We start from the raw sequence: 23,970 nt of genomic DNA on the forward strand, positions 1-23,970 counted from the left end.
AGTCTTTGAAGTGAGCCATTTCCACTTAAACACTTAATTGTGGATAGATAAGGAGATTATTTTGGCCAAAATATATTAAAATAATTACCACTTGTAGAAATAATATATATTTAGTGTTTTTGGTTTAATTAAATAATTTTTATATTCTGAATTTTGTTTTCAATAACATGTTTCTTTTTGTGACAATAACATTAAAATTTTTTATATAAATTTTTTATATAAATCAGATTAGGATTTAACACAATTAGCCATGGCCCACCTTTTACCTTTTTAGATGTGTTTAATTCTGAAGGGAGAGAATTTTTCCTCTACTTTTTCAACTTTCAATTGGCTGCTCCACATAGGAAACAGCCAAAGGAGAAAGATATATTACTACTCATAAATTGGAATTATTTCAATATTCTCTAATAGATTTAGCTTTCTTAAGTAACCCATGGAGCTTCCCTGGTAGCGCGGCTGGTAAAGAACCCACCTGCAATGCGGGAGACCTGGGTTTAATCCCTGGTTGGGAAGATCCCCTAGAGGAGGGCATGGCAGCCCACTCCAGTATTCTTGCCTGGAGAATCCCATGGACAGAGGAGCCTGGTGGACTACAGTCCACAGGATTGCAAGGATTTGGACATGACTAAAGTGACTTAGCACAGCACAGCACAAGTAACCCCACATTTCCATTCAGTTAATCTCATCATCAAATGGATTTTTTAACTATATATTTACATTATTTAGAAATAATTACTATACTCTTTACACTTACTGAATTTTATTTTTAATAAATATTCCAGAAGTTAAATTTGATTATTTTTGTAAAAGTACCATAGTAGAAATACCTAACAATATCCAATAATTTATGGAAATAATCATGAACATAGCAGTTACTGTTATAAATTAAACTCAGTGTCAAGCTTTGTAAAATACTTATTAGCAGACATGTTTTTATTATACAAATACCATGCAAAGTTCTTGTCTTCATAATTTCCTCCTTGACATTATAACCATAAATCTTAAGAGGAAGGAAACCTACATCAGCATCATGGAGTATAGAGATAATTCCTCAAAGCAAATCTTGGACAATTTTGAAGAAACTCTTTAGGGAAACGTTACTATCAATTAGAGGCTTTTATGGAAACTGGGCTTTCTGCTTCCTTCATGTTAAATGATCTCAAAATTTCCTATTGAATACAGACATAGAGTTCCAGCTGTTGGCCATTCTGTTCTCTGGTGGAAAGAAGAGTGGATTTATTTTCCTTTCCAGAGCTGGCAGGCTTACCTTCTACCATAATGTTGAGAAGCAATAATATTATCTTTTAAATTCTTAATCCAGCTCATTTTACTGAATTTTTCATTTCTTGACCTTTCATTACTGTTGCTACTTCATACTGTTGCCCCAGTGTCACATGACTTCCCAGCTTTGACATAAGTGGTAGTAAACGAGTTTGCATCTAATTTCACATTATTTGGAATCTTATCATCTTGGTCGCAGGCCTTGTACTTTGCTTTATAATAAATTATAACTGCCCCTGTAATTGCAACCGCGTTATGTCACTACTTTCTTTATAGTATCTATTGTAAAAGATACTATTTTACTACAAAATAGTGACACCAGCTTTTATAACCAGGGCATCAAAGTGTTTATTAAACAAATTAGTAAATGAAATTTTGTTTCACAGCCTTGTTTCAGTAAGTGTTAAACTACCCTACTAAAATGGAAATCTGAACCTAGATTTTTTTTTAAATAAAAGATGGAATATTGAGCCCATGTGAGAGAAAAATGCTTTTCTCTTTTCATTGTTATCTAAAATAATCAGATTTTAAAGTATAGAATATTTGTCATAAGTTTAAAATTTAAAATTCACATGTCTGATAGCTATGATTGGAAAAGTTGAATTTTCCTGAAGAATATATAAAACTAATTTAAGAAAAAATGTATCTGGGGTTTGAAATATGAGTTTTATAATACTTCTAGAGTCAGAAAGACTCAGAGTAATCATGTAAATAATTGAAGATTGCCATTGCTTGGCATGATTTCTCCATGACTTCAGAAATTACGGTATATGAGGAGGGCATGTTTCTGGTTGGCCCAGTTCCTTCTCTTTTGGCTTATTCCCTTTATCCCCACATAGACATTACCATTCCTCCTTATAATAATGGACAATTATTTCTTGAGAATCATCAAAGATAATGAGCTTTTTTATTAGGAACTTTTAAAATTCATCTTATTTTCTTGTGATGTGAAGTAAATGCATCAAATCTCTTTCAAATTTATCTTTAGTGATGAACATGTTTCTCTCTTTATTAATAATGTTTTAAGATATAGGAAATGATGTATTTGAGGAAAGTACTTTCAGCATTACTGACTGATGCAAACCCCTAGTTCAAACTGACAACCTGGCATTTTATGATGCCCATCTCAATCACAGTAGATTTTGAAGAAGTCTGTTTCTTTTCATTAGGAATGGTTTGCTTTTTTAAAAATAATACAATTATTTCTCTTGTTCAGTGAAATGAATATAAATTAAAGAGATAAATGATTTAATTTTAAAAAGGAATAAAGTAAATGTGCCATTTTAAAAAGGGAGGGGTAACTCAGCATTTTTAAGTCCCTTAAGAGTACAAGCCTCTTTCTGTATGTAAATATTTTGGTTCTCAACTACATTGCATAGTGGCAGGAACATAATAGGTGCTTTGTAAATATATGTGGAATGAAAGCCATTCCCCAGCCACATTCAATGATATGTACTACTTCAATCCCATTGAATACCTATAAAAGAAAGAGTAATTGTCTTACTGAGAATTACTAATCTGTGTTTTGCAGTATTTGTATGCCTGCAAATTTCTTAAATGGTAGTTTAACTGGGTGTAGAATTCTAGGTTGGTAGGTTTGTTTCCTCCCTGCATGTTGAAGATAACCTCACTATCTTCTGCTGGCAGCAATGGTGATACTAGTAGTAGTAATGAGAAGTCTCCCTTTAGTTTGATTATTACTTCTTTGTGGGAGAGCTTATCTTTTTTCTCTGTTTATAAGATATTCTCTCTTCTGTGATATAACAAGGTATAGATTTATTTTCATTTTTCACACTAGAGATTCTCCTTCTTTACTTTGAAGATTCGTGCCTTCTTCAGTTCTCTGCCATTATATCTTTGGCGTTATCTCTTCTATTTTCTCTATTCTATCCTTCTAATATTTTATAAATTTGGTTTATCTTCTGACAGGTCTTCTGTCTCTTAATTTTTCTTTCTTGTTTTTCTTTTTTAATCTGTGCACAGCATTCTGAGTAATTTATTCTACCAGTTTATAAACTGTCATTGTATATTTTAAGTTTGTTTCTATGTCCTTTTTTCCAAACCTATATTTCCCTTCTAGAGTTTGTATTTTGTTCTTTCTCAGATCTGGTATTTTATAATACCTAGTACTTCCTTTATTTTTCTGGACATGCTAATGATTTAAAGTCTCTTTCACATTGCTTTGTAACCTATAATTCCTCAGATACAAATTCTCACATTTGTTGTATCTGCCCACTTTCATGGTAGTGGGTTCTGTATGTTCTTCATAATTTTACCTGAGCTCTTCCCCCTGCACTCCCCCTTAGAATCACAAGCATTCCCTAAACTTAAAAAGTGTTCCTATGTTATGTTTTTGTATTTACCCCTCATTGAGATCTATGGTTTTCGCTGATTCTGGGCTAGTTTTTTATGTTGGTTTTTAGCTTAGATTTTCCTTACAATGCAAGTGTGTTCCACAAATCGCACAGGCTGGACATTCCATGTTTTCACCAGTGATTCTATCAAGACCAAAAAAGTAGCCTATATCCTGTGCCCCAGTTTGGGCTTTCCTAGCTTTAATTTGAAAATTGGATATCCTTTTAATTCCTACTGTGTTTTTGGTTTGTTGATCGTTTTAACTCAGAGAGTTAAATCTTTTCCATTTTCCCTCTACACATAGAGTCCTGCAGTCCAGAACTTAGGACCCATCCTTGGGGGCTGCTGAGCTTCAGCTCCCACGTGCTGCTATATTACTTTAATTTGGGCATCTAGAGATTTTCCTTTCTATTTTTGAGCTCAAATATAACTTTATTGTTGTCAAATTACATCCAATATTTCCCAGGTGGCTCAGTGGTCAAGAATCCACCTGCCAATACAGGAGAGGTCAGAGACCCAGGTTCAATCCCAGGTTCAGTTGTTAAACATCTTAACAATTACTTCTTGCAACTCAATAGAGATTGAAGTAGGATTTATGAAACTAGTTTATTTCATTATCATTAAAGATTATTATTTTTAAAAGTTTGACTACTTACATAAGATTAAATAACTGAAAGTCTACTTAGTAATATTGAGAAAAATTACTAAATTAAAAGTTTTTAAATATCTCATTTTATACCATTATTTACATCACTAATTTTTATCCTTATTTAGGAAAGTAGATGCCAGCATGTGTATCAGTATACCCACAGTCTTGACAGTAGAAACATCATATTACCATTACCTTTAGTATATCTTTAAGAAAGATATATCTTTAGCATATATCTTAATGAAAATAGAAGCATCACATTACTGCTAAATGTAGTATCTTTTTAAAGATCTAACAAGATCTGGCAATGATTATCACTTGGAGAATATGATATGGTTTGTTGGTTTAGTTGCTAAGTTGTGTCTGACTCTTGCGACCCCATGGGCTGTAGCTTGCCAGGCTCCTCTATCCATGGGATTCTCCAGGCAATAATACTGGAGTGGGCTGCCATTTCCTTCTCCAGGGGATCTTCCCACCCCAAGAATCAAACCCAGGTCTCCTGCATTGCAGGCAGATGCTTTACCAACAGAGCTACGAGGGAAGCCCATGAATATGATATACAAGCTTGTAAAGAATATTGGGAAAAAGTAAGACAGACTTCTTATTTGAGTAAAAATGAATATTTTTTCAGTTTTTGCTCTCATCCCTTGTTTCAGACACATAAGGAAAAAATGAAGGGCAATGTATCAACACGTACAAAGGAATGCCAACCACCAAGTGAAGGCAGCATTTCATTTCCTCTTTACATTTCACACCCTGTAAGCCAGAAGAAGAAAAAAGTCTGCCGAATAGACCAGACCACCTTCATAGTTGGAGAAACACCGAAGGGGATCCGCAGGTATGTCATCTATAATAACACCTGGCTTTGTGAATAGTTCTCAAAAGAAATATAACTACCTAGTTAAATACACAAATTATTTGAATTTTAACTACATTTAGCATATGAATATTTCAGAAAAATCTAAATTTGTACACTTTAAAAAATAAATCCCCAAATTCCCTCATAATCCAGTGGTTGGGACTCAGCACTTGCACTGTGGTGGCCTGGGTTCAGTCACTGGTTAGGGAACTAAGATACCACAAGCTTTGCAGCATGGCCAAAAAAAAAAAATCTGAAATGTTTTAGTGTTCTAAGAAGGTTAATCCCTGAATTGATAAAAGATGAAATACAGGTAAATGAAATAGGTAAATTTTATATAGGTAAATGAAATACTTGAGTGCATTCTATTCATTTAGTCATTGAATATTTATTGAGCACCTGATACGCACTCAGGCACTGGGCTAAGTGCTGGATATACAGTGTCAAAAAAGAGACAAAGAGCTTACAGTACAGTGAGATGAGGTTTGGCATCAAACCATAAAATTTTCAAAAGTAAAAAAAAAAAACTTATAAGTAATTATGAAATAGTGTGTTATAGGAAAGAAGTGGACAGTTTATAGAGAAGAGTGGGATCAGGAAGGGCACCACTTCCTTTCTAGCGGGTAGTCAGGGAAGACCTCTCTACACAAGTGACATGTGAGTTAAGACTTAAAGGATAATCAGGAGAAGAACAGAGTAAGAACTTTCTGAAGAGGGAGGGGCTTTTGAGGGAAGGCTAGTGTACTTAGTGCATAATAAATCAAGGAGAGAATGGCATGAGATGAAGGGAGAGACATATATGAGGCTGGAGCATGCAAAGCCTTGTAGATTGTAGAAAAGAATTTGGATTTTATTCCAACCGCAGTAGAAATTGCTGAAGCATGACATGATTTGCTGTATTAATGTTTCTAAAAGGCTTTTCCAGCTTCTGCCTGGAAGAGGGCAGAGCGGACTAGGGGAAACCATAAGGAACTAGGTGATGGTGTTTTGCTAGAGTAGAGTAGTCGCCGGGGAGACAGAGCCAATTGGATAAATTCAGTTCGGTGTTGAACTGGTTGTTGGAAAAGGGAGAAGACAGGTTTACTCCCAATTTTAAACAACAGATTGGACTCACTGAATAGGGAAAAGTAGGAGAGACAAAAGGTTGGAGTGAAAAAAAAATCAAGAGTTCTGTTTCACTCATATTAAATTTGAGGATGTGGGGAAATGTCACATAGGCAGTGGATAGTGCTACCCTGAGATTTGGGGACTGGAGATCTAAATTTGGAAGTTATCAGCATAGAGATTAGAAATAGATTACAAATAGTCTTTACAGCCATAGACTGTGTGAGCAGCTTAGGAACAGAACACAGAGAGGAAAGGAGAAGCCCCAGGACTGAGCCTGGAGGGTGACTATGTACTCCTGCTGGGTAGGAGGCCCTGTGCGAGACCCTGAAGTCCAAGAGAAGTGAGAGTTTCAGAAAGGAGGGAACACTGACTTTATTGACTACTGCTGAGGACCAGAAGCAGAACGGGAAAGCCCCTGGAGCTGAAGGACTCTTCGGTTGCTTTCATGTGAGCACTCTAAGTAGGCAGATGCCAAGGTGAGGTGGGCAGGCAGTGAGAGGGCAAGCCCCTGGGACTGCTCCTTAAATCTGGATGGGGAAACTGGCAGTAGCTGAAGGGCATTGTGGGATCGAGGGTAGTTTGTTTTTAGGTTGAGAAGATAATATTGGGTTGGCCAAAAAGTTCATTCATGTTTTTCTATAAGATTGCCAACGTACGAGAACCTGTTTGTGTATCAAGGAAAAAGACTAATAGAGGAAAAAGAGATTATGCCAGGGAGGTGACAACAGAAAGAGTGAAGTCCTGAAGGCAGAAAAAGGTGGGATCCAGACCACAGGTGAAGGTCTAGCGTTTGAGAGGTACTAAGAGAAAGGGACAACCTAAACAGCGTAGTAAAAAGCAGAGACATTACAATAGAGATGATATAATGGCTATGTTAGTATAGTCAAAGCTGTGGTTTTTCCAATAGTCACGTATGGATGTGAGAGTTGGACCATAAGGAAGGGTGGGTGCTGAAGAATTGACGCTTTTGAACTGTGGTGTTGGAGAAGACTCTTGAGAGTCTCTTGGACTGCAAGGAGATCCAACCAGTCAATCCTAAAAGAAATCAATCCTGAATATTCATTGGAAGGACTGATGCTGAAGCTGAAGCTTTAGTACATTGGAAAATAAGACCCGGATGCTGGGAAAGATTGAAGGCAGGAGGAGAAGGGGACGACCGAGGATGAGATGATTGGATGGCATCACCAACTCAATGGACACGAGTTTGAGCAAGCTCCGGGTCATGGTGAAGGACAGGAAAAACTGGCATGCTGCAGTCCACGGGGTTGCAAAGAGTCGGATATGACTGAGCAACTGAATGACAACAAGAGAAAGGCGTAAAGAAAGGCACAGATACAATGGGTATTTCCTTAATTAATTGAGAATTAAAGCATCGTATTGAGGGAGAAAAATTGAGGGAAAGAGAAATTATGAAAGAAGTAATTTATAAAGTAGTAAAGCACGCTTGTGGGGCTAGAATTCCTGAGTGATGTTAAGTCCCTTTTTGAGAGTAATTACAGTGAAACCTTCTGTGCAGTTGTTCAGACTTCATTCAAGTTCCAATTGCTCGGTTGCAGACACAGAATAGGCAAACAGCTGAGTTTTACAAGGGGAAAGAAAGGAAGATGAAGGATGTTTGCAAAGAAGTGATTATAAAGTTGAACCTAAACTCAACAAAGGGATGTTGATGATAGTGAGAAAGCAGAAGAGTCAGCAAATTGGAGGACTTGATGAGATGAAAAGTACAATCCAACATAGTTGTCATGGGGATAATTGAGTAGTTGAACTGAAGCATGATATGACTGAATTCAGGAATTTGGAAGTTGTGCAGTTAATGTTAGTGACATTAGTGGTATGATCTTAGCAATAGGGACCTGCGTGAAATTGAGTCTTTGGAGGTAAGGTAAAGAAACTAGTGGGCCAGGAGTTGGGTGGGACATCCACACGGATACTGATATTACCAAGAATGATGGCAGAAAATGGGAAAGGAGGCAACGTTAATCCAGGATCTTGAGTGTCAGTCTCCAGCAGGGAGCAACTAGGAAGTCAGTTAATAAGATGGGGTGGGAGTGAGAATGGAAAGCGGGATAGCATGCTCCTTAAAGAGTAGGAGGAGTTTTTAAGAAAAAATAATCTGGAAACAGCAGTGGGAAGCTTGAACTCTGAGGCTTAAGGATGGGAGGTATAAGAATTTTGACTTGTGAAGGCTGCATAGGAGGAGGCAGTATCCGGAGGAGACAGAGGGACTCCTTGGGTAGAAGACACGGGAGAAATGATAGATCATAGCCTGATTACAGGGGCACCAATGAATGGTCTGGAAGGATGAGGGATTGGATTAAATCAAGGCTGTAGAGGCCGGGAGGAGGATGAGAAGCCAGGGTTCAGGGTAACTGTGGTGTAGTGACTGAGGTAAGCAGGGAGAGGAGGCAAGCTCCAGTTGGTCCTGATGGCTTCTACAGACAGTGGGAAAGTGCTGGTTGCTCTGTGTGTTCCAGATGCTTCCCTCAGGGTTTTGGCAACTCCCAGGCAACTGGCCCCTTAGCTCCTCAGGTCCTGGTGTGGCAGATTGGATCACACCCCTGAGCTGCCCACCATTGCCCAGAAAAGTGAACATCCCACACTACTACAGCATTGCAGCTCCTCACAGATATATTTACAGCAGTGATTTGGAGTAAAGTTGGGGTAGTTTTGTATGGGCAATTATTTTGCTAGAAGGCCAACTGTATACATTTTTACCAATCTTTGAGAAGCAAAAGCATCTTATCCCCTTTGGCACTGTATATAAAAATAAAAGTATTGGGACTGCCCTGGTAGTCTAGTAGTTAAGACTCCACACTTGCACTGCAGAGGGCCTGGGTTCAAACCCTGGTGGGGGAACTAAGATCCTGTATGCCTCGCAACATGGCCAAAAAATTAAAGGAAGGAAGGAAGAAAGAAAGAATTAACAATGATTATTTTTTTACCTGTTTTTTTTTCTCTATCTTAGCCTCAGGATAAATGTCTCATGCTACATAAAAAGGTGAAGGGTGTCTAATATTGGAATGCCAACATCTGTGCTAGGAAACAGTGCCCGAACTGCTAGCACCTCTTTCCTGTTAACCATCCTACTCTGTGTGAATCAAGAATTTATACCATGATGCAGTCCCATGGGTCATCTGAAGGAAGTTTCAGTCCTACCTTCTCTTCAGAAAGTTCAGGCAGAAACAGCATGGTTTTTAGCTGTGTTTCCACCCCTTCTCCTTCAGTTCCTCAAGAACAAGGGAGAGGAATTGAATTTTTCCACAGCTACTCTTCATCTACTTGCTGAAAGACAAAGATACCCAACTTTGATTTCTTCCCCCACCCACACCCCTTTCCCTAAGTGGCTTATGAGTATCTACAAAATTTTCCCCACAAAGTGGCTAGCTTATATCCCTTGGTTGTACCTTGCAGTCATTAAATATTTAAAGAAAACTCTTTTAAAGACCAAGAATTATGAAAGCAAGTTTAGAAAGCGAAAATAAAATGAATTGTAATCATAAGTCATCCTGTAAAGGGTAATCACACAGCCCGGGATCCTGGTATAACATTCAGACAGAATAAGATCAAAAGCACCTCTCCTCCCAGAGCTGACAGAAGCACAGGGTCATAGGTGAGGTCATCATAGCAAAGGGGAAAGTACTTTGGCAGCTGCTGATACACCACCAAGTCTCGGGTAAATAAAAGACATTAGCCTGTAACTTCGCTAATAACGTAATCTTCACAGCACAAATATTTATTAGAAAGGCCATGAAAATGGATTCAGAAGTGATTAATAAAATCATGATACGTCATTACTTCCTGTGAGCTTGAAACTGGAACCTCTTAAAAACATACTTGATGCTTTACAACAAGGACGTTGGCCATACCCAGGACAGAAATTTGGAAACTTGTTTTTGTGTTATTTTAAATATTCTCTTGGCAATGAGAGTGACTGTTGATCAGGCATAGCTAGTACCTGGATTTGGAAACAAGTAACAGGACCAGTATGGTGAGGACTAGAAGCCAGGGTGCTCATCTGAAACTACAAAAAAAGTCCTGAGTATGTGGTATGGATTGCCGCTAAAATCAAAGGAAACACAAACTTTATACAACCTGGTCTCAGTGGCAAAAATAAGAGTGGCTTTAAGTAAAGCTCCTGTTTATGTACATTTAAAAAATCACTTTTTTTTACCCTCAGGATTCTCTGTTGTGTACAGAATGAAATTCAAACTTCTGAAATCGGCATACAGACCCCTCATGATTTTCGTCCTCTTCCTTGGAGTTCCTCCTGCCCCTCTGTCCACCACGTCTTCTTGGAACTGGGCTTGTGCATCTTCCCTCTCTCTCTAGGGGACTTCTTGGCTCATCTTTACCTGACTGGCTTGAGGTGACAGCAGCGAAGCCTTCCCTGCTATTCAGCCCACTACCAGTCACTGGCTTAGACACCCCTTTTGTGGGTGCCAACAGGGTACCATATTTACCTCCATCATAGGATTTATCCCTCCCTTCTGGTCTCATCTTCACATATCTGTCTCTGCCAACCAGACTATAAACTCCTTGAAGACGGGGAACTGGGATTTGTTGAGTGTTTTATAGTTTCTCTTACAGTGCCTTGCAGATAAGAGAGCTCTATAAATATTTTTTCAGTCACTAAATCAAAGTTTTAAGGAAATATTATATAAAAATGGATGTAAGTCTTCAATTTGGGGACTTTTAATCATTTGCTGCAGCGTCATCTGTAGTTTTTGTTTATAAAAACATTTGTAAGCAGTGAGCTTTCCTGATTCATGGCCTAAACTCAGCATCAGCAAAGGAAAACCCTCTTAGTCTGCCTGGCCTGAATTCCACAGGCTGCAGCTTAAAAGACAGAAATATGTTTCTCACGGTACTGAAGCCTGGGAAGTCCCACGATCAGGGTGCCAGCTGATTGGATTCCTGGTAAGAGCTTTCTTCCTGGCTCACAGATGGCCACCTTTTCACTGTGTCCTCCTATGGCAGAGAGAGAGCTCACTGGTGACTTTTTTCCCCTAAAATTTCATCTATTTATTAATTTTTGGCTGTACTGAGTCTTTGTTGCTGCGTGCAGGCTTTCTCTAGTTGCGGTGCACAGGCTTCTCATTGCGGGGGCATCTCTTGTTGCGGAGCCCAGGCTCTAGAGCACAGCCTCAGTAGTTAATGGCACACACGTTTAGTTGCTCCACAGCATGTGGAATCTTCCCAGACCAGGGGTTGAACCTGTGACTCCTGCATTGGCAGCAGATTCTTTACCAGTGGACCACCAGAAAAGTCTTCTGGTGGCTTTTTATGACCTCTTTTAAACTTAATTACCTCCTAAAGGCCCCATCTCCAAATATAGTCACATTGGGGTTTAGGGCTTCAACATACGGATTTGGGGTGGGTGGCACAGTTCAGTCTATAGAACCCTTACTTGGGGAAAGGGACCAGAGTCTAGTGCCCAGGGTTCCTAAACGAGCTTTCCACCTCCATCTTATTAGGGTTTCAGAAGGTGCAGTTCTTCAGTGGCTTTTATTAATATCTGATGCTAACTCTGAAACTCATTTCTTCAAATACCATCTGACATTAGTTTAGTTACCTATACTGAAAGTCAGATCCATCAGATCAAAACTGAGAAAGAATCTAGACTTATCAGTTTAGAACTTCCCTTTGTGTGTGAGTGTGTGTGTGTGTGTGTGTGTGTGAGTGAGTGAGTGTGTGTGTGTGTGTGTATGTTAGTCGCTCAGTCACGTCTGACTCTTTGTGAACCCACGGACTGTGGCTCACCAGGCTTCTCTTACTATGGGATTCTCCAGGCAAGAATATTGGAGTGGATTGCCATTCCCTTCTCCAGAGGAACTTCCCAACCCAGGGATCAAACCCTGGTCTCCTAGAACTTCCCTTTAGGCTCATCAAAAAGGCATGTGAAATTTCTATATTGTATTTGTGGAAGAAAGAGAAAAAAGGATATAGAAGAGAAAAATTCTTTAAAACTATTAATTTTTGAGCATTTTCTCTTTTCTGTTTATTGATACCCTCTTTGACAATTTTACTTCATGTATCTTGTGTGCAATATAGATTTTCAAACACAGATTATATAAATTATAATTGTGCTGTAAGTCATAAATTGTCTGAATGGAAGAGCAGCATGCTGGGATCATACAATTCCCAGGAAATACCTGATTTAAAGTCAGAATAACTTAAAAAGTTGGTAATTTCATGAACTAAAGTAGTGTAAGGGAAGAGTTCACATTCTCTTAAGTACAAAATGTATGTTCATTGTGATATTAAGATAATATATGCTAATGAATACATTTACATAGCTTTGTTGCTACATAGCATAACACTGATGACAAGTTCTTTAAAAATAAAATATAGTAAAAATAACCATTCGATTTGTTCATTAAATTTTCAGAAAACAATTTGAAGAAATGGCTTCTTATTTTAAGTTGTCTTCTGTAAAGGAATTTGCTAAACATGTAACTAATGCCACATCAGAAGAACGACAGAAAATGCTAAGAGACTTTTATACTTCCCAGTATCCAGAGGTAAGAGAATTTTTTGTGGATTCTCCCTCAGAATGCACTAAGTCTGCCTATGAGAAAGGAGAGAGAGTCAAGAATAAGTCTGAAAAAAGAGAATCTCTTATGAAAGAGCGGCTATCAGATTCTGAAATTTTGTCATTTAAAAATTCTACCAAAAAAACTTCTCCAATTTTCAGCCCCAACATATGTAAAAAAAAATCAATTAAGTTTCAAAATCATAGTTCCTATAAAGAAAAGGTGCTTTCCAGTGATGTGGAAACTAAGAAATTACCTATAAGCTATACCCAAGAGACTGACAGTGGGGATAGCAGCCAAGCGTCCAAAGACACTGCAGCATCCTATTCCCTGAACAGTAAGTCTGGAGCAGATGAGTTGGAAAAGTTGAGAATTGCCAGGAAAGACCAGCAGGATCTCACTGGTTTGGGTATTTCAAGAAATGGACCCATCTTCAAAGTGGAAAACAAAACAACAGAAAATCCAGTGTTAGAAGACACTTCTGTGGTAGGCTTACTTGGTGACACCTCTGTTCTTGATGACCTCTTTAAAAGTCATGAGAATAGTCCCACACAACTGCCAAAGAAGGTTCTTTCTGGGTCCATAGAAAAAGCAAAACAGAGACCAAAAGATTTCTGGGACATCTTGAATGACCAAAATGACGACAGTCTTAGTAAACTCACTGACTTGGCAGTAATAGAGACTCTCTGTGAAAAAGTGCCTTTTGCGGCATCTTCCAAAAGGACGGAGGATCTCGAAGCTTCTCTTTGGAAATCAAACGAGAAATTTTTGTGGAAAAAATTTAACTTAAGTGATACAGATGAAAGCACAGCTAATACACAAGAGTGATACATAAACATATAGATGAATTACTACAACCAATGAATTTCTGCTATCAATGTTAAGAACTCTGTGTTCCACACTAATTATGTTACAAAGTTGTCAATATATATTTTTAATAAACCCTTGCTCTGGATTCTTTTTCAGTCTCAAATTTTACCATGTGTTGGTTTTCCTTGATAGCTGATTTGATCTTTAAAAAAAAAATATGATCATATTATAGTATAAAGCTGTTATTATGAAATGGAAAAGATCCTAGATTTGTTACTGGGAGACCTGGGGCATCTCTCATTGTATAATTATGTGACCTTAGATAAGTCATTTAGGCTAGTGTGCAGCCATTTCCTCATATGAAAGATGAAGGGCTTGAAATTGATGAACATGAGTATCTTCCAGTTTAAAAACACTTTGTTTCATTCTCCTAGATTCCATTAAGTCATAGAACCAAATTATGCTTACCCCCTCAAATCAAGTGTACATTAATGAGTTTCTTTCTTACTAGCATTTGTAAGATTAGTAACTGTTTTCCTTTTCCCTCAGTATCATGTGCTACCATTATGAAATTATTTATACAAAAGTAATAATGAGTACTAAATACATGATGTATATTAAAATAGTAAGCTCATAACTGCTCAAAAGCAAAGAGTTAATGTTGTATAATTTTACTATCAATATATGATGTATGATGCTAAAGTAATATAATTATTATCATTAGCCACAGAACATCAGTGCCTCAACTTTTTATAAAAGTATATAAAACTTCGTATAGTATTTTTGTATTTCTCTTAAATATGAATAAATGAGTAAACATTTGATTTTATTTAAAACTTTTATATTTTGTTGAATTTAACATATGCTTTATAACCAGTAAAATGTGCTTGTTGTTGAGTTCACTTGTTTGGAAACATTCACTGTGTGGGTACTGTGCTGTGAGCACTAGATGTACAGGTGAGGCTCTGCTACTAGTAAAACAAACGAAACCATGTCTATAAAGAGTCATGTCTATAAAGCCCCTGGCACATGGTAGCAGACCCGAGCCTTCTACTGACCCACGCACAGATGCTCTGTGGCAACTTTCTGCCAGTTGAACTTGCAGGGCTATGATGGGAGGAAGTGTCCAGAAAATAGCAGTGAACCAGGAAATGGTGGTGCTCAGAGAACACTGAATTTTTACTGTATTGGGGGGGAGAGGCCCTTTGGAGTACCCAGCCATTGTAGTGTCAAGCTGTTGCTCAGAAATGACAAAAAGAAAGAAAGAAAAATCTTTTCTCAGGGGACCGAATAGCCAGTGAATGGCCTAACTCTCTAGGGCAGTGTTGAGAGCTATGAAATATATTTTACTTCATGACCCAGTACATATGTGTTATATATATGTGACTGAAATAAAATGTTTATGAAATATTTACCCTTAAGGCATGCAACATACTTCGATATTTTCTCTTCTGTTGTAATTTTGGCTCTTGTATATGTATGTTTTTTTTTAATGTTTTCATAACCCACTAAATTGATTTCATGATCATTAATGATTGGTAACCACAGTTAAAAAATTCAGTTTTAGGTTATATAGACTTAGTTGGGTTTTTTTCTTTTTTCCTACTTGCAGCAGAATTGTATCCAGACTTAATAGATGCTACATTTCACCACCAAGAACTTGCTGCAAAATGAATGTGCTGTGCAGTCTGTGGTAGACTTAATATATAAATGTTGTTAGACTGATGTGGGATCAGCTCTATCAGGACCTCAGAAAGAAAGTAGCTACCTCTTCAACTCAGCTTACATATCAGACAGTAGAGTTCAGTCATTTTAATAAAAGTATATTTTTCATAAAATCAGGTACTTTTTAATTTTTGTACATAGACTTGACCTTAGGAACATAAAATGATGTTCATACAAATATTAGCTCTGTACTCTTCAAATATAGTGAAATGCTATTAAACGAGATTTTTATCAATCATGGTCAAAATGGGAGTAAAAATACAGACTTGGAGTTAAGAAATTAGTTTCCAGCAGTTGTCAGTGAAATGTTTTGTCATAATTATCACGTAGGAATGGTATGCCAAACAGAGGATGAGGATCAGTGTGGAAAGGAGCCAGTCAGAACATTCCAGAAGGGTAACTGTAAAGGTTGACTCTCCTTGCCATGGAGCAATGAGAAAATTTGGTTCAACCATTGATGAGAATGGGAACAGACACTATAACAACAGTCCTTCCTTCCTGCTCCACTGGTGATGTGCTGCCAAGTTCTGCCAACTGAGTAGGTGACCGCAGGCAAATCCCAGGGCTTCTTTCAGCCTCAGTTTCCTCTTTAAATTGGAGATGGACTGAATCAGTGGTGGGTCAAGCATTTTTTTTAAGCAATTGAAGTCCACTGTAAGTAGAGGCTCAATTATAACAATTAAAATGGAGGTCCATTGATTCAAGGAGCACTACTGTGCCTCTGTGGAGTATTAGTTTGAAAAGGAATAAGATCATTGCTAAAAAACCTTCCAACTTCAAGTTTCCATGATTCTCTTTGCCACAATCTGTATTTTTTTACTTCTCTTCAAAGCAATGACAGTTTCTGGCTGCTAGCACTCAACACACAGTTGTCATTATTGGAAACTGAGGCAAGATACTGTGAAATCTTTGCACTTGAATTCCTCAGAGGTCCCTTCAAGCCCTGAAACCACTTAGTTGGGTAACTTAACATCCTCTACAAGCAGTGCAGCTGCCCTCATGTGTTCAAGGTGACAGAACCTTAGTTTGCAGAGATGAGTTGGTGATAAACTTTTCTTCAATCCATAGACTATGAGAAAGCCAAGGAAAGTATAGTTGTTTTTAACGTTGATTATGCAGTTTTAAAATTCTGAAGTTATTCTTCCTTTAAGGTACAGAATAATCTTACAAAATGATATAGTATTCTCACCTATTTAATCGTCTTTACTTTATGTAAAAACTACTAACCATATGTCAGTTCCCCCAAATTTTCACATTTACTGATCTATACCCCTTGTCCAAGGTAAGGAGCAGCGGCTGCGCTTTGCTGGAGCAGCCGTGAAGAGATACCCCACGTCAGAGGTAAGAGAAACCCAAGTAAGACGGTAGGTGTTGCAACAGGGCATCAGAGGGCAGACACACTGAAACCGTACTCGCAGAAAACTAGTCGATCTAATCACACTAGGACCACAGCCTTGTCTATCTCAATGAAACTAAGCCATGCCTGTGGGGCCACCCAAGACAGGCGGGTCATGGTGGAGAGGTCTGACAGAATGTGGTCCACTGGAGAAGGGAATGGCAAACCACTTCAGTATTCTTGCCTTGAGAACCCATGAACAGTATGAAAAGGCAGAATGATAGGATACTAAAAGAGGAACTCCCCAGGTCAGTAGGTACCCAATATGCTACTGGAGATCAGTGGAGAAATAACTCCAGAAAGAATGAAGGGATAGAGCCAAAGCAAAAACAATACCCAGTTATGGATGTGACTGGTGATAGAAACAGGGTCCGATGCTGTAAAGAGCAGTATTGCATAGGAACCAGGAATGTAAGGTCATGAGTCAAGGCAAAATGGAAGTAGTCAAATAAGAGATGGCAAGAGTGAACATCAACTCTAGGAATCAGTGAACTAAAATGGACTGGAATGGGTGAATTTAACTCAGATGACCATTATATCTACCACTGCAGGCAGGAATCCCTCAAAAGAAATGGAGTAGCCATCATGGTCAACAAACGAGTCTGAAATGCAGTACTTGGATACAATCTCAAAACTGACAGAATGATCTCTGTTCATTTCCAAGGCAAACCATTCAATATCATAGTAATCCAAGTTGATGCCCCAACAGTAATGCTGAAAAAGCTGAAGTTGAATGGTTCTATGAAGACCTACAAGACCTTCTAGAACTACCACCCAAAAAACATGTCCTTTTTATTATAGGGGACTGGAATGCAAAAGTAGGAAGTCAAGAAACACCTGGAGTAACAGGCAAATTTGGCCTTGGAATGCGGAATGAAGCAGGGAAAAGACTAACAGAGTTTTGCCAAGAAAATGCACTGGTCATAGCAAACACCCACTTCCAACAACACAAGAGAAGACTCTACACATGGACATCACCAGGTGGAACACACCAAAATCAGATTGATTATATTCTTTGCAGCCAAACATGGAGAAGCTCTATACAGTCAACAAAAACAAGACCAGGAGCTGACTGTGGCTCAGATCATGAACTCCTTATTGCCAAATTCAACTTAAATTGAAGAAAGTAGGGAAAACCATAGACCATTCAGGTATGACCTAAATCAAATCCCTTATGATTATACAGTGGAAGTGAGAAATAGATTTAAGGGCATAGATCTGATAGATACAGTGCCTGATGAACTATGGACTGAGGTTCGTGACATTATACAGGAGATCAGGATCAAGACCATCCCCATGGAAAAGAAATGCAAAAAAGCAAAATGGCTGTCTGGGGAGGCCTTACAAATAGCTGTGAAAAGAAGAGAAGCAAAAAGCAAAGGAGAAAAGGAAAGATATAAGCACCTGAATGCAGAGTTCCAAAGAACAGCAAGAAGAGATAAGAAAGCCTTCCTCAGCGATCAATGCAAAGAAATAGAGGAAAACGACAGAATGGGAAAGACTGGAGATCTCTTCAAGAAAATTAGAAATACCAAGGGAACATTTCATGCAAAGATGGGCTTGATAAAAGAGAGAAATTTATGGACCTAACAGAAACAGAAGATATTAAGAAGAGGTGGCAAGAATACACAGAAGACTTTACAAAAAAGATCATCATGACCCAGATAATCGCAATGGTGTGATCACTCACCTAGAGCCAGACATCCTGGAATGTGAAGTCAAGTGGGCCTTAGAAAACATCACTACGAACAAAGCTAGTGGAGGTGATGGAATTCCAGTTGAGCTATTTCAAATCCTGAAAGATGATGCTGTGAAAGTGCTGCACTCAATATGCCAGCAAATTTGGAATACTCATAAGTGGCCACAGGACTGGAAAAGGTCAGTGTTCATTCCAATCCCAAAGAAACGCAATGCCAAAGAATGCTCAAACTACTGCACAATTGAACTCATCTCACATGCTAGTAAAGTAATGCTCAAAATTCTCCAAGCCAAGCTTCAGCAATACGTGAACCTTGAACTTCCAGAGGTTCAAGCTGGTTTTAGACAAGGCAGAGGAACCAGAGATCAAATTGCCAACATCCACTGGATCATGGAAAAAGCAAGAGTTCCAGAAAAACATCTATTTCTGTTTTATTGGCTATGCCAAAGCCTTTGACTGTGTGGATCACAATAAACTGTGGAAAATTCTTAAAGAGATGGAAACACCAGACCACCTGCCCTGCCTCTTGAGAAACCTATATGCAGGTCAGGAAGCAACTGTTAGAACTGGACATGGAACAACAGACTGGTTCCAAATAGGAAAAGGAGTACGTCAAGGCTGTATATTGTCACCCTATTTAAGTTCTATGCAGAGTACATCATGAGAAATGCTGGACTGGAAGAAGCACAAGCTGGAATCAAGATTGCTAGGAGACATATCAATAACCTCAGATATGCAGATGACACCACCATTAGGGCAGAAAGTGAAGAGAAACTAAAAAGCTTCTTGATGAAAGTGAAAGAGGAGGGTGAAAAAGTTGGCTTAAAGCTCAACATTCAGAAAATGAAGATCATGGCATCTGGTCCCATCACTTCATGGGAAATAGATGGGGAAACAGTGGAAACAGTGTCAGACTTTATTTTTTGGGGCTCCAAAATCACTGCAGATGGTGACTGCAGCCATGAAATTAAAAGACGCTTACTCCTTGGAAGAAAAGTTATGACCAACATCGATAGTATATTCAAAAGCAGAGACTACTTTGCCGACTAAGGTCCGTCTAGTCAAGGCTATGGTTTTTCCTGTGGTCATGTATGGATGTGAGAGTTGGACTGTGAAGAAAGTTGAGCTCCGAAAAATTGATGCGTTTGAACTGTGGTGTTGGAGAAGACTCTTGAGAGTCCCTTGGACTGCAAGGAGATCCAACCAGTCCATTCTGAAGGAGATCAGCCCTGGGATTTATTTGGAAGGAATGATGGTAAAGCTGAAACTCCAGTACTTTGGCCACCTCATGCGAAGAGTTGACTCATTGGAAAAGACTCTGATGCTGGGAGGGATTGGGGGCAGTAGGAGAAGGGGACGACAGAGGATGAGATCACTGACTCGATGGACGTGAGTCTGAGTGAACTCCGGGAGTTGGTGATGGACAGGGAGGACTGGCGTGCTGCGATTCATGGGGTCGCAGAGAGTCGGACACGACTGAGCGACTGAACTGAACTGAACTGATCTTCAAATCTGAAAGAATGGATTCAGTGCCTCCCTCGAATGTCATTTTTCACATGTGAAGCAACTGAGCTGCACAGTCACTATGTCATAAATCCAGTTAGCAGTGGATTGGGCATCTTCAAAGATGTCAGTGAACCTGAGATACTATAAGATGGCATCTGCCATCAAAGAGCCCAGAATGCAAAGCACTTTTTAGGCTCCTCACCTAATTCTGATTTAATCCTCATTGATGTGACCTTTCCCAGTTCTATCCCCACCTTCTTTTGCAAAACATGCTTTACCCAGAACTTTCTGAAAGGCCTTAAAGGAAAGGCTCGTGAGCTCAGGAACCGGTCTTAGCCCTGGTGACACTGCGTTTGCTCTGGGTGACAGCCCCATACACTGCCTTTGCCTCACCCCTCTCCCAGTGCTTGTGGCAGGTAGAAAGGATACTGACTTTTTCTCTGTTAAAGATCAACCATAGGATCTTGCCTTACATGATCTTGCAGAGTGTTAAGTGATTGCAGCCATGAAATTAAAAGATACTTCTTGGAAAGAAAGTTATGACCAACATAGACAGCATATTAAAAAGCAGAGACATTACTTTGCCAACAAAGGTCCATCTAGTCAAGACTGGTTTTTCCAGTGGTCATGTATGGATGTGAGAGTTGGACTATAAAGAAAGCTGAGCACCGAAGAATTGATGCTTTTGAACTGTGATGTTGGAGACGACTCTTGAGAGTCCCTTGGACTGCAAGGAGATCCAACCAGTCTATCCTAAAGGAGATCAGTCCTGAGTGTTAATTGGAAGGACTGATGCTGAAGCTGAAACTGCAATACTTTGGCCACCTGATGTGAAGAGCTGACTCATTTGAAAAGACTCTGATGCTGGGAGGGATTGGGGGCAGGAGGAGAAGGGGACGACAGAGGATGAGATGGCTGGATGGCATCACTGACTCGATGGACGTGAGTCTGAGTGAACACCGGGAGTTGGTGATGGACAGGGCCTGGCGTGCTGTGGTTTGTGAGATAGCAGTCGGACACAACTGAGTGACTGAACTGAACTGAACTGATATCTTTTAAACTTTGGATTTTTCTTTAGTTTTTTTAAAGTGAGACATTCCTCTGGACTGAAAGATGGACTTCAAAAGAGGCCTCATTAAGCTAATCAGTATATATTTTCCTCTTTCCTAAAACTATCATGAAAGTATTGATAAAAACAACTGAAAAAAATCTTAATTTTTCAAAACATAAATGTCAACATGTGGTCATGGGAACTTCTGATCTTACATGATCAGAGTCCACCCACGTTGCTCACCTGCCAGTGCCCTCACTATGCTTCCCACACTCAACTGTGTCACACACTCATCCGTCTCACTGAAGGCGCACTCACTGCCTTCCAGACCCAGCGCCAGTGCCCTAAATGGTCTCCCTTTAGCATTGCCTAGCGACTTCCTTTTCACTTTTCACTTTCATGCAGTGGAGAAGGAGATGGCAACCCACTCCAGTGTTCTTGCCTGGAGAATCCCAGGGACGGGGAGCCTGGTGGGCTGCCTTCTATGGGGTTGCACAGAGTTGGACACGACTGAAGTAACTTAGCAGCAGCAGCAGCAAAGCCACAGGGTTTTCCCAGGTCAGTTCCTATCTGCCCCCACCAAGCATCCTGTTCACCAGTATCAATGGAGCCCCCAGTGTGGTGCCCAGCAACCTAGTATCTTCCCCACCTCAATCAGTTTTCCCCAGCCTCCCCAAACACTTCATCCAACTGCATCTCAGACTTCTTAACTCCCCAAGTTCCCTGGTTAGTAGGTACTTCATCCTCCTGCTTCACCTATTGGGAAGTGCCACCAGTGAATGAGCTCTGAATGTCATATTCGGGAGACTGCAGAGGTCATATCACCAGGCAAGTCATACCCAGAGGCAGCAATTCACTGACCAGCCAGGAAAAAGGCAAAACTGACCAGTTAGTGGGGCTTTTGCAGAGGTGCCATTTACTGCCTGAAATGTCCCAGAGCTGCCACATTCCCCTGAAAGGCATAACAACTGTAGTCCTAAGACCCCACAGGGCACAGCAGGTGTGTGGGAAACGTTTGGGGAAGGGCAGGCAGGTCTTGAGAAGCTTGAAGTGTCCCCTAGGGAGGTGTGTGAGTAAAGGAAGAAGACTCACCAAGGAACCCAAGCACAAATGAAGGGTGCTCTCTTGAGTGGTGGAAAAGGTAAGCTTCCTAACTACAAAACAGGGAAGACCCCCGCCGCCGCACCACCACCGCCTCCCTCGCTCCTCTCGGGCGCTGCACGCCTTTTCCCCCAGAGTGCCATCAGGGGAATCCACCTCGCTCCTGGTTCCGCCTACCTCTCTCTCCCTCGTGGCAGGCATATATTAGACACTGTATGGAGAAATCGCTCTAAGTAAAGTAAAGCTCGTTTGAATTTTCCTCAGCGAGTTTCCAGGCGACCCGCCGCTGCTGAGGGTCGTCACTAGAAGCCCTTGCTGCGGTGCCACACAACCGGAGCGAGGATTCACCACCTCCAAGAAGGGGGAGTCATCCGCCAAATTAGGTTTACCTTCTCCCTTTGGGGAAAAAAAGAAAGCGAATTAAATTATACTTTGGCTGTATTGATGGAAAACATGAAAAGCAAACTCCGGGGCCTCGTGCCTCGAGGGCACCTGATCTCCCGTTAGCTGCAAACCTCAAGAAAGTCCGCGAGCCCCTGTGAGCAGCAAGCATTGGGTTGCCGATCTCCACCGGGCCCTGGGATCTCGTCCACCGTGAAAAGTGAAGCAAGGAAGGTGGAGACGGTGCCCTTTGGGGTGGTGGTGGGGGTATCCTGCTTCCCCTCGAGATTCTGGGCGCCGCGAGGCGTGAAAATCCCCAACCCTGGGTTGGGGAACCAGCAGGAGCTTGCGATCCAGCCGGGGACAGACGGAGGGGAGGTCCCCTCGGTGCGCACAGCCCGCCATCGCCCCTCAAGCAGACACTGCTTGGCTCAGAACACACACCTGCGGGATCAGAACTCGGTGAGTAGTGAAAAGTTAGACACCCGCCCACCCATGGGCCGCGCGGAGACTGGGGGAATCGAGCCGAGCGGGGGCCCCCTTCCCGCCGCTCGCGCGCGTCCCGCCCTGGCCGTGGAGGGTGCGAGGCCGCCGGGTGTGAACGGCGAAGGTTTCTGCGGTCTGGCCGGCGGCCGGCTGGAAAACCAGCCTCAATTTGATCCCCAGCGCCCCTAACGGAGGTCACGAGAAGCAGGAGGACGCGGGCGCCGGGTAGGTGGGCGGAATGCGAGCTCAGACTGAAGACCGCGAGGTATGGAGGGCGCTAGGAAGGAAGACAGCCGGCCAGATGGAACTCCTCCTGGCGGGGCCCGAGCTCGGTGCCTGCGAGCGCCCCTGGGCGGCTCGGCGGGGGACACCCGACGGCGGCGGAGCGGACGGTCCAGGGAGGAAATGGGGCTTAGCACCTCCTCGCACAGCACCTAGATCCCGGCCAGCTGCGCCAGGAAACGGGCCCCCCACGTGCAAAACTGCTCCACCTCCTACTCTAACTCCACCGCGGCACTCACAGCCGCCTCTGCGCCTGCAGCTTCTGCCTCCAGCCCCAGACCGCACGTGTCGCACCCCTGTACCCACCCACCTCCCGCCCAAGATCTTCCCTGCTGCTGCTCTCCCTCCCTTCCATCTTCCTCCCGCCATCCAAGCCCGGCCTTTGGCCAAGGGCCCTTCCCAGACTAGAGTCCTAGAGAAATTTTCTCCGAAATAATGTCTCTCACTGCCAAGGGTCCGAGGTCCCGCCCCTCCACCTCCCATCTGGATGCCTGCAGACTTCTTTTTGGATTTCTAGTCTTGCTTCTCCTCCCTCCCTAATCCGCTTTCCACACTGCTTCCAAGAGCGTGTTACCCCGGTAACACGTATTTCCTCTGTTGAGCAAGCTAAGGGTGCTTGGGCTGAGGAATGAAGGTTCTGAGGGCTTCGGTTCTCATTCATTGAGCACTTACTATGTCATTCGTTAGGCATTTCAAGTGCATATTCTCATTTGACTGTTCAAGAACCCTTCTGGGTAGGAATTATTAAG

The 23,970-nt window shown here is 41.1% G+C and overlaps 2 protein-coding genes across 3 annotated transcripts in view; one reads left to right on the forward strand and one right to left on the reverse strand.

Moving 5' to 3' along the window:
- The window catches only part of ERCC6L2 (ERCC excision repair 6 like 2), a 152,374-nt gene extending 137,368 nt beyond the window's left edge, over positions 1–15,006 (forward strand). For both annotated transcript variants that reach the window (XM_005684146.3, XM_018052475.1), the window contains exons 18-19: positions 4,942–5,123; positions 12,640–15,006. In XM_005684146.3, coding sequence (XP_005684203.2) covers positions 4,942–5,123; positions 12,640–13,612 — 1,155 coding nt within the window. In that variant the 3' untranslated portion in view covers positions 13,613–15,006. The remainder of the gene's footprint in view (positions 1–4,941; positions 5,124–12,639) is intronic.
- Positions 15,098–23,704, reverse strand: LOC106502426 (WAS/WASL-interacting protein family member 1-like). Its single transcript, XM_018052780.1, has 4 exons — positions 23,276–23,704; positions 22,588–23,216; positions 22,250–22,468; positions 15,098–16,388 (listed from the first exon to the last, which is right to left on the reverse strand). Exons 1-3 carry the CDS (start codon positions 23,702–23,704, stop codon positions 22,417–22,419), a joined length of 1,110 nt encoding a protein of 369 aa, XP_017908269.1. The 3' UTR covers positions 15,098–16,388; positions 22,250–22,416.

The sequence above is a fragment of the Capra hircus genome, chromosome 8 (assembly GCF_001704415.2).
Source record: "Capra hircus breed San Clemente chromosome 8, ASM170441v1, whole genome shotgun sequence".
Lineage (NCBI taxonomy): Eukaryota > Metazoa > Chordata > Mammalia > Artiodactyla > Bovidae > Capra > Capra hircus.

Excerpts from the sequence above, each read along its gene's own strand:
- LOC106502426 (XM_018052780.1), bottom strand. The coding sequence starts at position 23,704 with ATGGGAGGTGGAGGGGCGGGACCTCGGACCCTTGGCAGTGAGAGACAT. Across the intron at positions 23,217-23,275 it reads CCGCCCAGGGGCGCTCGCAG|CGCCCTCCATACCTCGCGGT; the intron begins GCACCGAGCTCG and ends CTTCCTTCCTAG. Across the intron at positions 22,469-22,587 it reads GGCTCGCGGACTTTCTTGAG|GGAGAAGGTAAACCTAATTT; the intron begins GTTTGCAGCTAA and ends TTTTCCCCAAAG.